General features: G+C 33.8%; 1 protein-coding gene across 1 annotated transcript; it reads right to left on the bottom strand.

Annotated features, from left to right (window-relative positions):
* Positions 1 to 211: 211 nt before the first annotated feature.
* Positions 212 to 2,072, bottom strand: LOC147389542 (AT-hook motif nuclear-localized protein 22-like). The gene has a single exon (XM_086418452.1). The coding sequence runs from the start codon at positions 1,236 to 1,238 to the stop codon at positions 366 to 368; it is 873 nt and encodes a 290-aa protein (XP_086274578.1). The 5' UTR covers positions 1,239 to 2,072; the 3' UTR covers positions 212 to 365.
* Between the last annotated feature and the right edge of the window lie 11,764 nt (positions 2,073 to 13,836).

The raw sequence follows: 13,836 nt of genomic DNA, 5'->3' as shown, positions 1-13,836 counted from the left end.
AAATATTATCAGACAAGAGCTACCAAAGCTACTACAAAAAAGAAGAAATTGAGAGACAAACTAGAGAGACATAAAAGAAATAGGCTATAATTCTTCTTCTTCTTCTTGTGGTGGGGCTTGTATCACTTAGGTGCAAGTTGCAAGTGCTTTTCACATAAAATCTAAATCACCAAGAATTCTTGCATTTGTATACATCTGCTTCTTCAATCATTGATCACCAAATGTGAAACATAGATATTAAAAGAAGAAATCAAAGAAAACCCTAATCTCAACAAGCCAATTTCTCCTTGTCTCTCCAATTCCTTCCAGGTTTCTTAACTAGTGTTGGAAAACGAAATAAGAGAGGGAGATGTGTGATGTTTTTGTTAATAAGGTGGACGCCAATAGGCCTCAGCTGGTAATTGGGAAGAGTTGAGAAGGTTGGGTGGTAAGCCTTGAAAGAGGGATGAATTAGGATCTGATAAAAGCTGTTGTTGTTGCTGTTGACCAACCATTCCCGGAGAGCCAAGGGTGCCGTCGCTCTGGATAGGGAGAGACGGCTCTTCATCATCCAAGGGCAAACGCTCGTAGGCGGCATTACCAAATGATGTGGCCATAATCACAACTGGTCCCGACGCTATGAGTTGCCCGACAACGCTTCCACCGACCACTTGACCTTGTCCACTGGCCAAGTATATGGTGAGTCCTGTCGCGGATGGTGGTGCCGGTGGCGGTAAGAAGGAACCCGAGAGGGATAAGATTTCGAATCGCCCAGGTAAGGTTACAATTGCACCAGGTGCAGTCGGTTGCCGAAGTGAGACATTGGTCACGGTACCACTCCCACTCAAAATACAGACCCCTCGCTGGCGTCGTCGGGCAAAAGCGGAGATGCTTTCGATGACATCACACCCGTTTGTGACCTCCATTACATGGGCTCGGAGGGCATTGGCGCTATCTCGGGTTATGATGATTGGTGGCTTAGGCTTGTTCTTAGAACCGGACGGCCTGCCTCGAGGTCTTCTTGAGATCTCTCCTTCTCCAGTGATAGCCACCATTTCTTGGCCTTCATCGTTGATGCTGTCATCACGATCACGCTTTATCCCTCTATTTAGGCTAAGGCCACCTTCATCGACTTCAGAATTTTGTTGTTGGTGGTGATGGTGCTGATGTTGTTGATGATGTTGATGGAGATGGAGATCTCTGGTGTGAAAAGGAGGTGGGAGAGAGTGACCATGAGCTGAAGTTGTTATTCGATCCATCTTAATTTTCCTTCTTAAAACCCTATTTTCTTCTCAAACACAGCCCAAATAGAAAAAGAAGTACCGAGAGAGAGAGAGAGAGAGAGAGAGTTCTGTAAATCTCTCTTTTCTTGGTCTCTATCAATCTATTTACTTGTTTTGCTTTTGATCGATCAACCACTGCTACTTTTAACCAAAAAAAGCAAATAGAAGGAGCTCTTCTGTATCATCCATCAGTTTTGTACCTCAATCAGCCATATTTCTTCTCTCTACTACCTCTTATGGGTTTATTCTAAGGTTTTGGGTTTCTCCTCTCAATTTTTCTATTGTAGTTGAGGGGTTGTTTTTGAGAGAGAGAGAGAGAGAGAGACTAGTGAGTCTTCCTCTTGGGTTAAGGTTTTGGTTTAGGGTTAGGTCAAGAAAACTGGATTTAGTTTTAAGACAGCGTGCGCATGGGCGGTGGATGGGTCCCTCTCTCTCTCTCTCTCTCTCTCAACACACCATGTTGGCATGTTCTCTCCCTCTCTCTTCTTTCTATAATATATATACTATTCTATTATATAGAACTATATTATTGCTGCACCTAGTCCTTCATTTTTTTCAGTTTCTCTTCTCTCCTCATCTCCTCTAAACACAGAAACCTCTCTTCCTCTACTTTTCAATTGATCTTCATTTTTATTTTTTATTTATTTTTTGGTGGAACTCTCCTACTAACCTTTCTTCATCTCTACTTACTTGAAGAATATCAAATTTTGAAACTCATTCAAACCCATTTCTCCTTGTAGATCCTCTCTAATGGGTTGTCTAAAATTTGATATTCTAACATCTAACAACCAGGATTTCTCTCTTATACATGAGATGATGAAGCAAACAAAACACCACCTATTATCATCATAACTACGATATTACCACTGTTGATGAGAGTAACTAAACTCTGCTTAGTGAAACTCCATGATATTAGACCTACTGTTTTTTATTGTTCTGTTCTTGCGTTTCGATGCCCACCTAATCTGGTTTTGTAGAAAATACTTCAATGAGGAAAATTGGTATTTTTTTTTTATAAAAAAAAAAGAAAGTAAAATCGCTCACCCTTTTCTCTCTGCACACAAATATTTTAGGAAAATGCTGAACTAACTTGGTTGGACACTGTCTTCAACACTGTGATGACGTGGCAGTGTATAGAGAACCCTAGATTTTTTACTTGTATCTTGAGGAAAAAAATCTATGGTTATTTGCGTACTGCCACATCAGTACAGTTTCCAAGGAAGTGAGTTGTAGTAATATTTTATTGGAAAATGCTGAAATGACACAGGCATTTACTGCGATTCTCACAATTCTGACTTGGGATGTGCACATAACCATAGATATGTTTCCTCGCGAAACAAGTAAAAATCATCTAGGGTTATATATGTAACTCCATGTCAGATTTTTATTTTTGAGTCCGCATTGTGGGCACCCAAGGTGGAGGAAAGAGGAGCGCTTTTTAGCTCACAAGTCTGACAGCCATTTGACATGTGGTGCAAATGACATCAGCACTAAGATAGGAAATGTCTACCTCCTGCCCAGGTGGAAAATGGAAATTTCTTAACTGGATCACCTCGTGGCATTAAAATACATGAACCATGCCAAGAACGAAATTTGAAAAAAGAAATTTTATTTTTTACTGTTGAATTTGTTAATTTTAAGTTTGGCTACTCCGTAGCTGTCCAGTTTCAATCCCCTTGATCAAGGTAGAAAAATCGTTTTTTTGTGTGTGTGTGTTGAATATGATCTTTCATAATATCTAGAAGGCTATGATGTTAGACTGGCAATTATGTGATAATTCATGTGGTATGAATCACCCATTTTACAGATTTAAATCTTAAAATTGAAATTTGTGAGTCGACGATGTGTAGGTAGGAGAGAGAAATTTTATGTCTAACGCTGATGTCATTTTTGCTACATGTCAAACGATTGTTGGGTTGTGAGAAAATTTGCTCATAGCCTTGTGAGCTAAAAATCATTTGGGGAATGAAACCTCCTTCCACGCATCAATTCGTGACCGTAAACTACAATTCAAGGAAATTTGAAAAAGGAGATATTTTAGGCTCTAATACCTTAAAATGTGACTAACATGGCATGTATTGAGCTGTGGGAAGAGGGTTTCATTTCTCCACCTTGAGTGCATAGGATCTAGATTGTTTTTTTTTTTTTTTTTTTTTTTTAAGTTTTCAAAATAGTACATGAATTGTTTTTCTACGAAAAAATTACAAAGAGACGTACTACACTACCTTTGTTGGACATTGCCTTCAACACTGCGCTGATGTGGCAATACTAAATAACCATAGATTTCTTTCCTTGAGAAACAAGTTAAAACATCATCAGTTCAGTATGCATTGCCACATCAGTGCAATGTAGAACAGTGTCCAACGAAAGCAATGTATTTTGAGGAAAGAAATCTATGGTTATCTGTGCACTGCCACATCGACACAATGTTGAATGTGTCCAACAAAGGCAATGTAACTCAAGGAAAGAAATCTATGGTTATCTATGCATTGTCACACCAGCACAATGTTGAACGCAATGTCCAAACAAAAGCAGTGTAGCACGACTCAATTAGAAAAACCTATACATATAAGGAAAATGTTGGACTATGTACCTTCCTTGGACATTGTGTTTAACACTACACTGACATGGCAATACATAGAGAATCGTTGATTTCTTAACATGTATCTCTAGGAAAGAAATCATTATCTATGCACTGCCGTGCCACATCTGTATAGTGTCCAACGAATTAAGGCAGTATAGCACGACTTTACGTATAAAGTATTAAATCAAAAGAGATGTATATGGTGGGCTAGTGGCTTTATCTTAGCGGATGATGAAGGGTGTTTCAAACTCGTAGTTTTTGAGGAACCAAGTCATAAATTCATGAAAATGATAGCCTCACAATGCGTTGAGGTTCTCCATCAATATGACCCTCGGGATGATAGGGATTCCAATAACATGTATCTCTAGGAAAAGGTCTATTAATAGCTAGAAGATTGAAATTAATTTCAAGGAAATCTATTTCTTTCTCAAATCCTATAAGTCATGTTGATGAGAAATTTTTTAGTTACATCACTCTGCTCACAGTACCCATGACACCTCTCAAATCCTATACCATTTAAATCTAGTGTTTTAATCATAATTTGATTATAAATTTCTTTGATTAACAATGTTCAAACGGAATAGAGCTTCCATAAATGAATCTGAAGAGATCGGTCCACATTGCTGGTAATGCGTACCAGGACTTATATTGGTATCCAACTCCTGGGAGTACAGGATATACAATAAAGGACTCATTTACAGAGGTGGGTCATGGGTGCGTGCGCATCTTGGGAAATTGTAGCAGTCATATGCTGTACTAATCATGACAGGTGTCTCTTTTTCCTGGCGACTTCGATTATTTACAATTTCTTTTCTTCGATTTTGTCCAATCATGATTGAGATTGAGAGTTTTCTCTCTATGGTGCACGGATCATATGAGCCATAGATGTGGGCCGACTACATAATTATTAAGACATTAATTGGTGGGATCCCACCAACGGCCACGATTGCATATTACAAAACATCATAGATAAGCAAATTCCGAAATAATTCGGGTGTCCAAATGACGGCTGAGAAAGGCAAATAATTTTAAAGTGAATATAATCCATATAAATATTATCCTTAACATAAATTTAAATGTATATTTTATAATAAAAAAATCCTATATTATAAATGAATTATAAAAGAATATATTGAGAGAATTAATTTTTACAAATAAGAAAAAGAGTCGTAATAATCTCATGCTCTTGTTTAGACTTCCTCTATACACCCCCATCACAGAACTATAGATCATTTACTTTGAGATACACTAGAAAGAGATTTATGGTTCTGTAATTGCCTGGTCAAGTTACGTATAGAGGGGGGGAAGCATGAGATTATCATTGGTCCCATTTTGCTTTAGTTGAATTTTAATGAATTATCTATGAAAATCAAGGATTATACTTAAGAATTCAATTGTGATAAAGATGTTAATATGTAGTTAGGGTCTTAAGAATGAATATCAATGATTGAATAAAAAAAAAAAAAAAAAGTTTGTCAAAACATGAGTTTACACTTGCTCAAATTGATTGGATCGACTTATATCTACAACAAATTAACATATATTATAATTACAATCTTTGAAAAATTCAGATTTGTTTTTTTATATTATTGAACCAAATGATCTATTACAAAAATCAATCGAGGTCAAATTGGATCATTGGTAGATAAGTTTTTAGAGTCATGATAATCTGACACCTCCCACCCCCTACGCCCATATCAAAAAAAAAAAAAAAAATTCATTTGTCTTGAGATACACAAGAAAAAGATTTATGGTTCGAAAGAACATTTAGGATAGTGTGCAAAAAATCATCGATTTTGCTTGAGCGTATATGTATTTGTATCTCAATAAAAAGCATCTATAATTTCTGCATACTCAATTATACTCTCACCATTGCTTCAAGTGTTATTCCTAGTCACTTTGGTATTTTTCTGTTTTGTGGGTAAATATTATTTTATAAATAATAATATATTGTAAGATTTTTTAAGTGGACTTGGAGAACATTTAAGGGGTTATTTGAAAAATGAATTTCCTAATCAAGAGTGAATAAAAAAATTGACAATGGTTTTCATCAAATTCAGTCAACTTGTTTTGGAATTGGAATATAAACTTGTGTCATCTCCATGGAGAACATTTGGGACCCACTTATCGATGATAAACATCTAATAGATAGATCCAATGGTCCAAACAATCTGATCAAATCCTTTTGTAACGTCCATTCAATAAAACAATAAAACTTCGTCCATTTGCTGTGGTGGGTGGGGGGGCTTTCACTTCACACGAGCATTAATTCCAACTCACGTGCATACAAGAGACAGTAGGTGCGTATTACGCACCTACTCCTTCATCCTGACTGTCTCTGTTGTCCTCTCTCGTTGGTTTTCCAAACAAGTACACGATTCGTTCCCGCGTTAAAAGGAAAGTACCATTAACAAGATAGATGACGTTGACCTCTTAAGTAACGGAAATACCTTTGAAATACAATTTTTTCAACAATAACAAGATAGATGACGTTGACTTCTTAAGCAACGGAAATACCCTCCACATTTAGGTGAATATTTGAGATACCCTTATGTTTGGAAATTAATAACACGTCCTCTTGATCTCATCAATTTATTTTTTCTCTTCAAATTCACCTTATTCATTTGTAGAAAACTCTTGATTTCTCCTTTAAAATTCCATTTGTTTCAAAAATGTAATCTCATTCTTGAGATTTGAAGGTGGAAAAAGATAAGATCTTAAAGGATCGATATTTTAAACGAATTTCATGGGTTTTTGTTATAAATTGAAGATGAGTGTATTTAATATAAATAAAGTTTTAAATCATTTTATGTAATGTTGATTTCAAATAAAATTTAAGAGTCTTGTGTTGAATAGATTAGTTTATTGACCGTGAGACTTTGTTTATAAAAAGTTTGATCACAGTTCAAGAGCTCATTTACATTGATTTGATAAAAGAAGTATCGAGAGAATGAATGGAGTAGACTATAGATCATGAAATGGAACCTTTAGACTCACAGTGGTTCGCCACGCTATGCTTTTGGACTGAACATTTCTTAGTAATTCTTTGTTTCATCATGTTAAAGGACATGTCATCCATATGAACATGAATTGTAATAATCTGACTTACCCACATGGCATACTCAATTGAGACCCTTGACGTGATAGGCTTGGGAATTATAGATCTGCAATCCTTGAGATACAGAAATGCACTACCCATATAAAGATGTAATTTTGTATCACGAGAAGAGTAGATCTACGGTTCTTGAGCCTGTCACGTCAAGGGTGTCGATTGACTATTCCACATGGGTAATCAACTTATTACAACTCTATGAAAACACACACACACACACACAAAAAAAAAAAAGTCATATGGTCACGCCCAATATTTTTGACTCAGTTATTGGTCCTCCTTCTTAGGGGTCACACAATAATTAGTTTTAAATATTATTGGTGCTTTTTTTTAATGGTTTGACATTTGGTATTTTTTTTTTATAAAAAAGAACTAGTTAGTGGAATGCAAGTTTGTTTATGATTATAAAATTAGCATTTATGTAAAGTTATAATTGTCTTTATAAATAATTTAGAACGGTTATTATAACTAAAGATCATTTTTCCATTAAACTTGTTGATGCCACACTCTTTTGGATGCACTAAAATGTCAAAACAACTCCAAAACTAAAAATATTTTGATGTATTTATAAATTTAAATAACTTGATTTCGTGCCCCTTGAAAATGTCTTGGTATACTTTGCCTAAACTCAACTATGGCAACTAAACACAAGGGTTGCATTCATTGTAGGACTTAAATGAACACCTTATGGTACGAGTTGATGACAACCATGCACCAAATATATTCGTGTTCCTTAAGGCACCCCACTTTTTGGTAGCCTTATACATAAAGAATCGAATTGAAACATCACTTTAATACTTACTTTTTGTTATTTTTTTTCATGGTTGATTCCTACTGTTGGTTTGATCATTTTTTTATATTCAAAATGTAACATCAATTGATAGGTAGTGCTACATTCCAAAGTTGTGGAGAAGAAAAAGAAAAAAGAAAACATATTGCTAGTAAATACTCCACACAAACTACTTGATTTTTAAAGCATTTGTTTAAAAAATAATGTAAATTTTTTGTTTTAAAGAAAAATACTGGAGTATGTGGAGGGGACTTTTTGGATCGCTACAATTTATTAATTAATGGTACTATTTTCAACATCTAGCTAAAGACCATTGTTTTTTCTTACACAAATGGTCATCTTCAACCACGTTAGGGTAAAATACTTTACCCTTATATTTACCTTAATACATTAGTATTGAAAATGATGTCTTGAAAAAGAAATTGAATAAATTAAAATTAATTTCATGAAGAAGCCAATATTAAGATCATGTTTCTTTAGTTTATAAGAAAGACCAAAATCAGAAGGGACATGTCATCAATTTGGAAACACAGGGATATTTCAAATATTACTTGAACATGGAAGGGTACTTTTCTAAACCATTTGAAGCCGTTTGACACTATTTTTTTTTTTTATCAAAATAAGAGTCCGAAACCCATCTTAATTAGTTAGCTAAGTTGAAAAAATGGTTAAAGATGAAAGTAAGCTTACATTCAATATAGAACATGTAAGAGCACTTTTCTAAATCATCATTAATTTGAAAAAAAAAATAATGTTAGAGATGAAAGGAAAATTTTGATTGTTTTTGTTATAAGATAATACATCTAACCATATATAATATGCTAGTGAGTGATATGTTAGGTCTTAATGGGTTGAAAATTTTTAAACTCTACAAGCTCAGGACCCTAACCCTTGTTTCTTCGGTTGGACTGGATCGGGTTAGTGGGCCAGTGGGGTCCAATTGATAACCCTAGCTAGACCCAAACACCTATACAAGAGAAAGTTAAGTTTATGGAATCTTAAAAAAGAGGCGATCTCCAAGTTTGCCAGATGCATGACAACTACTTTAATTTTGTCTTGCATCAGCTGTCAGGAATTGATCATAGTCCATGTATTGTAGATGAGATGATGAGTTGGTTGGTGGGCCCTTTTTAACCTTTATAGGGTGGAATGAATTTCTTTGAATCAAAGAGCTGGCATTGTGCAAGCAATGTTACCACGTTATCTCTCCATCGTTCGAAGATGTAGTAGGTCAGTAGGTCAGTGGGGGTGTGCGTGCGTGGACGCAGAAAAACCGCGTGGTTAGTACTGACACAGTCGCACGCACGAGTGAGAGTGAGTGAGTGAGTGAGTGAGTGAGAGAGAGAGGGAGGGGTGTGTTGAATGCTAAGATGCGCCAATGGGTTGAAGACGCTTACTAACTTACCTTGGGAGTTCAAGTGACTGAAAACGCGGGCATGATCCATGAGCGGAAACCTATGAAGCAAAGATGCTCTTTGTCGGCGCATTGAATACGAGGAGCCTTTGTGGGTCCCACACCTATTGAAGTAATGTAAGTCTTACACGTCGTAACCGTTAATTCATCTAAACAAGTTTTTTTTTTTTTTTTTTTTTTTAAATTAATTTACAAAAATTGCCATTTGCATTTAATGCTCTTTATCGTCTTTAAAAAAAAAATAAATAAATGTAAGACCAGATCATCCTTCAAAAGCGTGTTTGATTGTAATAGCAAAAGGCATACGTTAAATTGTAATAAATACACTTTGAAAATTGAATTTTATATTGAAAATAACCTTTAATATTTTTAATAACAAAAATACCGTAAGATGCTTATAATGAAGGTGTATTTCTTGCACTTTAAAGTGTGCCCTAAGGGCACATTATAACAAGACCCTTGTTAGTAATTTGAATACGATAAAAATTAAATTCGTGAAAATTTGAATTCTATTTGATTCTGGATTGCAAAAATCCGATTTAAATCTGACTAAAAGAAATCAATAAATGAAATATATGCGGCATATGCTTCAATCGTGTATTATCTGTTTCATTTTAAAAACTCAAGAATAAAAAATTAGGCCATATAATAATGATGGTGATGATGAAATTTGTGATGTTAAAGGTGGTGGTAATAATAAAGGCATTGAGGTTATTGTTCTATTGGTTTATAAAAAAAAGGTAAAAGTTAAAAGGACAAATCATCAATTTAAAAAATTAAGGTGAAATCTCAAATAAATGTAGAGAGTCATGTCATTATTTTTTTAAAGATAAAATGGACATTTGTATAGTAAAAATTTGGATTCCTCCATAATTTTGAAACATAACCGCTTCAAAGTCGACAAGTGTTCCACGTCACAACTTACAAGTTTACACTTTGCAACATACAACAAGTTATAGTAACATTTTTTTTCCACCAAGTTTTATAAAAATTTGTAAAAGTCGTAAAAATTGTGTTTTATTCTTTTCAAACTTAAAATCCTTGAATTATTTAGAATAGTTCAATAATACGGAGAATAATGCTTTTATTGAAAAAATGAAAAATTCGTGAAATTTTCAAGAAGTAAACGGGAGATTGCTAACAAGGAACAAGACCCATTAAAAAAATTACTTAAAATGAAAACTCTTAATCATTTAGAAAATTTATCCTTAAATATTATCTCCACCAATCAAACTTACTTTTGCAATACACGTGATATCATGCCATTGGTTCATCAACTTAACACAAAAATTTGTTAATAGCAAATGTGTACTCATAGTAATTGTCGAGCTTAACATTAGGATTGTGGCTCCAAACCCTAATCTAACCTTCAAGAGGAGGATTGTACCTTAGACTGATTCGTAATCCTCACTGGACTTAAGTCTAATAAACCCAAGTCTAGTCCAAATAGACTTAGGTCAAGTTTGGATTTTATAATATATATATATTATATATATATATATATATATATATATATATATATATATATATATATATATATATATATATATAAATTTTTGTACCTTTTGAAGTTATTTAGAATTATTGGATGCTATTTTACATCAAAATGGGGTCCAATCTTTATCTTAGTTTAAAACAATTAAAGATGAGAATTTATTCAATATCTTAATAGATAATTTATTTGTTACAATATCATACATATATATCTTTATTGTTATAATTAGAGAAGACAAAGTAGAAGTGGTTCGAAGCCAAATTTTCAATCCCACAAATGCCCCATCTTTACATTTAAACTTAATATAATCAAGGGCACTTTGGTCAAAAATATTTTTTTTTTGTAGAGGACCAACCTAGAATCACGTTTGGTAAGTTCCCAAAATTACAAAAATATATTTTTTATATTATAATATTAAAAAATCATTTAATTAATATTTTAAATTACAAATAAATCCTTTTGATGCATACGTTTGCACATGCCACCTTCTAGTATGTATAATAAACATATATACAATATATCAGTTGACTGGATGGATATTATTAGGCCTTAGCTCACCCAAGATTTAATGGGTCAAATATTTTTTAATCCAACGCAACCCTACCTCCATGGGCTAGCTTAAGATCAAGCCCCCAAGCCTTGTTTTTTCAACAGGCTAGTTAACCCAGTTTACATCCCTAATTAAAATCATCTCTTGTGCCTAACAGATTTGAAGTATGAATGTTGAAGATCTTTTAGTTGTCTTAGATATAATATTTTTGTATTCCTTTTGAAATATATATATATATATATATATTATATATATATATATATATATATATATATTATATATATATATATTATATTATATATATATATATTATCATGAATGAACGGAAGCAAGTTGAGAAGATGAACCGAATAAAAAAAGATTGAGAAGATCAGCCTACAAGCAACAAAATAGGCAAAGATAATAAGGAAATCCACATAATGTATCATTACAAACATAATCCCATTTAAACAAAATATTATCAAAGAATACCTCTCGGAATTTCTTGATCTCTTTTCACCAAAAGAACATGAAATGGTAATAGCAATGCTGAGTTCGTCGATAGAGTTCTCATTTTGCTCAAATTGGTATTTCTCTTTTTTCAATTCTAAATGGACCAACACAAAGTGAAAGGGTTAAAATCCAACAAATCTTTCTTGCGAGAAAGAAGTCGAAATCATAGAAGACAATTAATTGAACATATAATGGCAGGGCAATAGTTACGTAAGGAGAAGAAAAGATATGGTGCACATTACGATGACGAGTGCTGTAAATGGTAAAAATGTGGGTTAGAAAATATATGAACACTTATGCTTTCCCTAGTAATATTTTCTTTCAATAGCCTGAAAAGATATGAAAATTGATTAATTTTTTTGTCCCCAATATTTGAAATAAGACATCGATGATGATGATTGTAGGTAAACAGAATTGCCTCATTACCCAGATTTGTATCTTGATGAAAATCTCCCTCTAGATTCCTAAAAAAAGTCTCAAATCTTGAAGGGTTACCCAGATCAAGACCTTTCGATGATCAAGTTAACAAGAATAAATAAGGGTTGAGCTAGAGATTGCATCAAAAGCCCTTTACCCTATGAGACGTACCTCTTATTTATAGACTCCAGTCCTTATTTAATTAGTAATATCTTCAACAAAAATCTTTCAAATATTCGTTATCTTCTATAATAAAGATCTTTCCATCTTTATCTCCTTGTTTACTCGTTGTATTAGAATTATTTGCTATAATAACCACTTAGTTAATCTGAGAATACTACTAGTTTTAGAATCCTAAGATCACCTAAAAATCTTCTATTGGAATTCAAACTGATTTTCTTATCATTCTTGTAGTCTTTCCTTAACGAACGAACCAGTCAACCATGTCCAGCTGAGTGTGTTGAGTTTTTTCTGACTCAACCCTGTCTTTTTTAGTGTCCATGTGGAAGCATCTTATTCGTCCACATCTATATACCCACAATGGTGATGATGAGAAAAAGTATTGATCAAGTTGATTATGTATACATACATTCCTTCTCCCTTTAGTCTTTGTGCATGAAAATAGCTGATTTAAATATTTAACACGTAAGGTTAAAAAGGCCTAGAGGTTCGTTTCCATGGAAATCTCTCCCTTATCTCTATAGCCGAACACCTTGTGAGATAGTATCCATTAATTGTAGCATTTCCCAAGGCTTCAAGTTGATCTTATCTCAAATCTAGTTCAAGAGAGAGAACATCGGGACCATATATGTAGATTTACTGATTTAGAGAGAGAGAAATTTATGAAAAATTATTTTCTATTTGGAGCTGTGGACCCAATCACAAAATGCTATTTCTTGTGGTGGACCAAAACACCAAAAAAAATTGCCTGATTGTTGATTTCTTGCAATTTGATCTAGATATCATAAAAAAATATACTTAGGTCTAAGGGATGGATCTAGCATTACTCCATGATTCTGTGGGACAAAATGAGTGACTATGTGGCACTTTGTGGTTGGATCCATAGCTCCTTAGATGTGGTTGCCCCCCTCCACTCTTCACTCTTCTTTAAACCAAACAAAGGGAACAAAACCCATTGTTTTCATGACCAGTCAACGGAGACCCCCTCCTCTCCTCACTTCCTAGGTACTGAAATCCATGACTTCACAACATTAACTCCTTTAATTTCCCCAATAACCATTTATTAATCATGTCTTGTACTGTTTTACTTCTACCATCGCCCTCTTACCTTTTACTTCTTTTTTTTTATTTTTACATTATTCTTACATGGACAAAATTTCTGTTAATTGTGTCATAGAGTCATCATAGTTGGCTCCCAACACATTATTTTGAATCGTTGGATTGCTTTGATCAAATTTAACAAGAATTTAAACAAATTAATGGTTATTGTAAGATAACTTTGATACATGAAAGAGTTTGTCCCACTAATTGAATGGTTAATATTATAGTGACATGAGCCTTGGGATATGTATCAAACATATTTGTTTAAATTTCATTGATTAAAATATCTTTAAAATAAGTAATAAGTAAAAACCAACAAGCGTTAGGTGCAGTGGCCATGGCGTCCCTCCAAAAATGGAGAGATCTTAAGTTCAAGCGCCATTGTTGGCCACCCACTTGGATTTATCTTTACTTACCTGGTATATGTGGTTTGTGTCCC

The sequence above is a fragment of the Akebia trifoliata genome, chromosome 12 (assembly GCF_017979445.1).
Source record: "Akebia trifoliata isolate Shusen 1 chromosome 12, ASM1797944v1, whole genome shotgun sequence".
In the NCBI taxonomy this organism is placed as follows: Eukaryota; Viridiplantae; Streptophyta; class Magnoliopsida; order Ranunculales; family Lardizabalaceae; genus Akebia; species Akebia trifoliata.
This window is presented reverse-complemented; position numbering and strand designations above follow the sequence as displayed.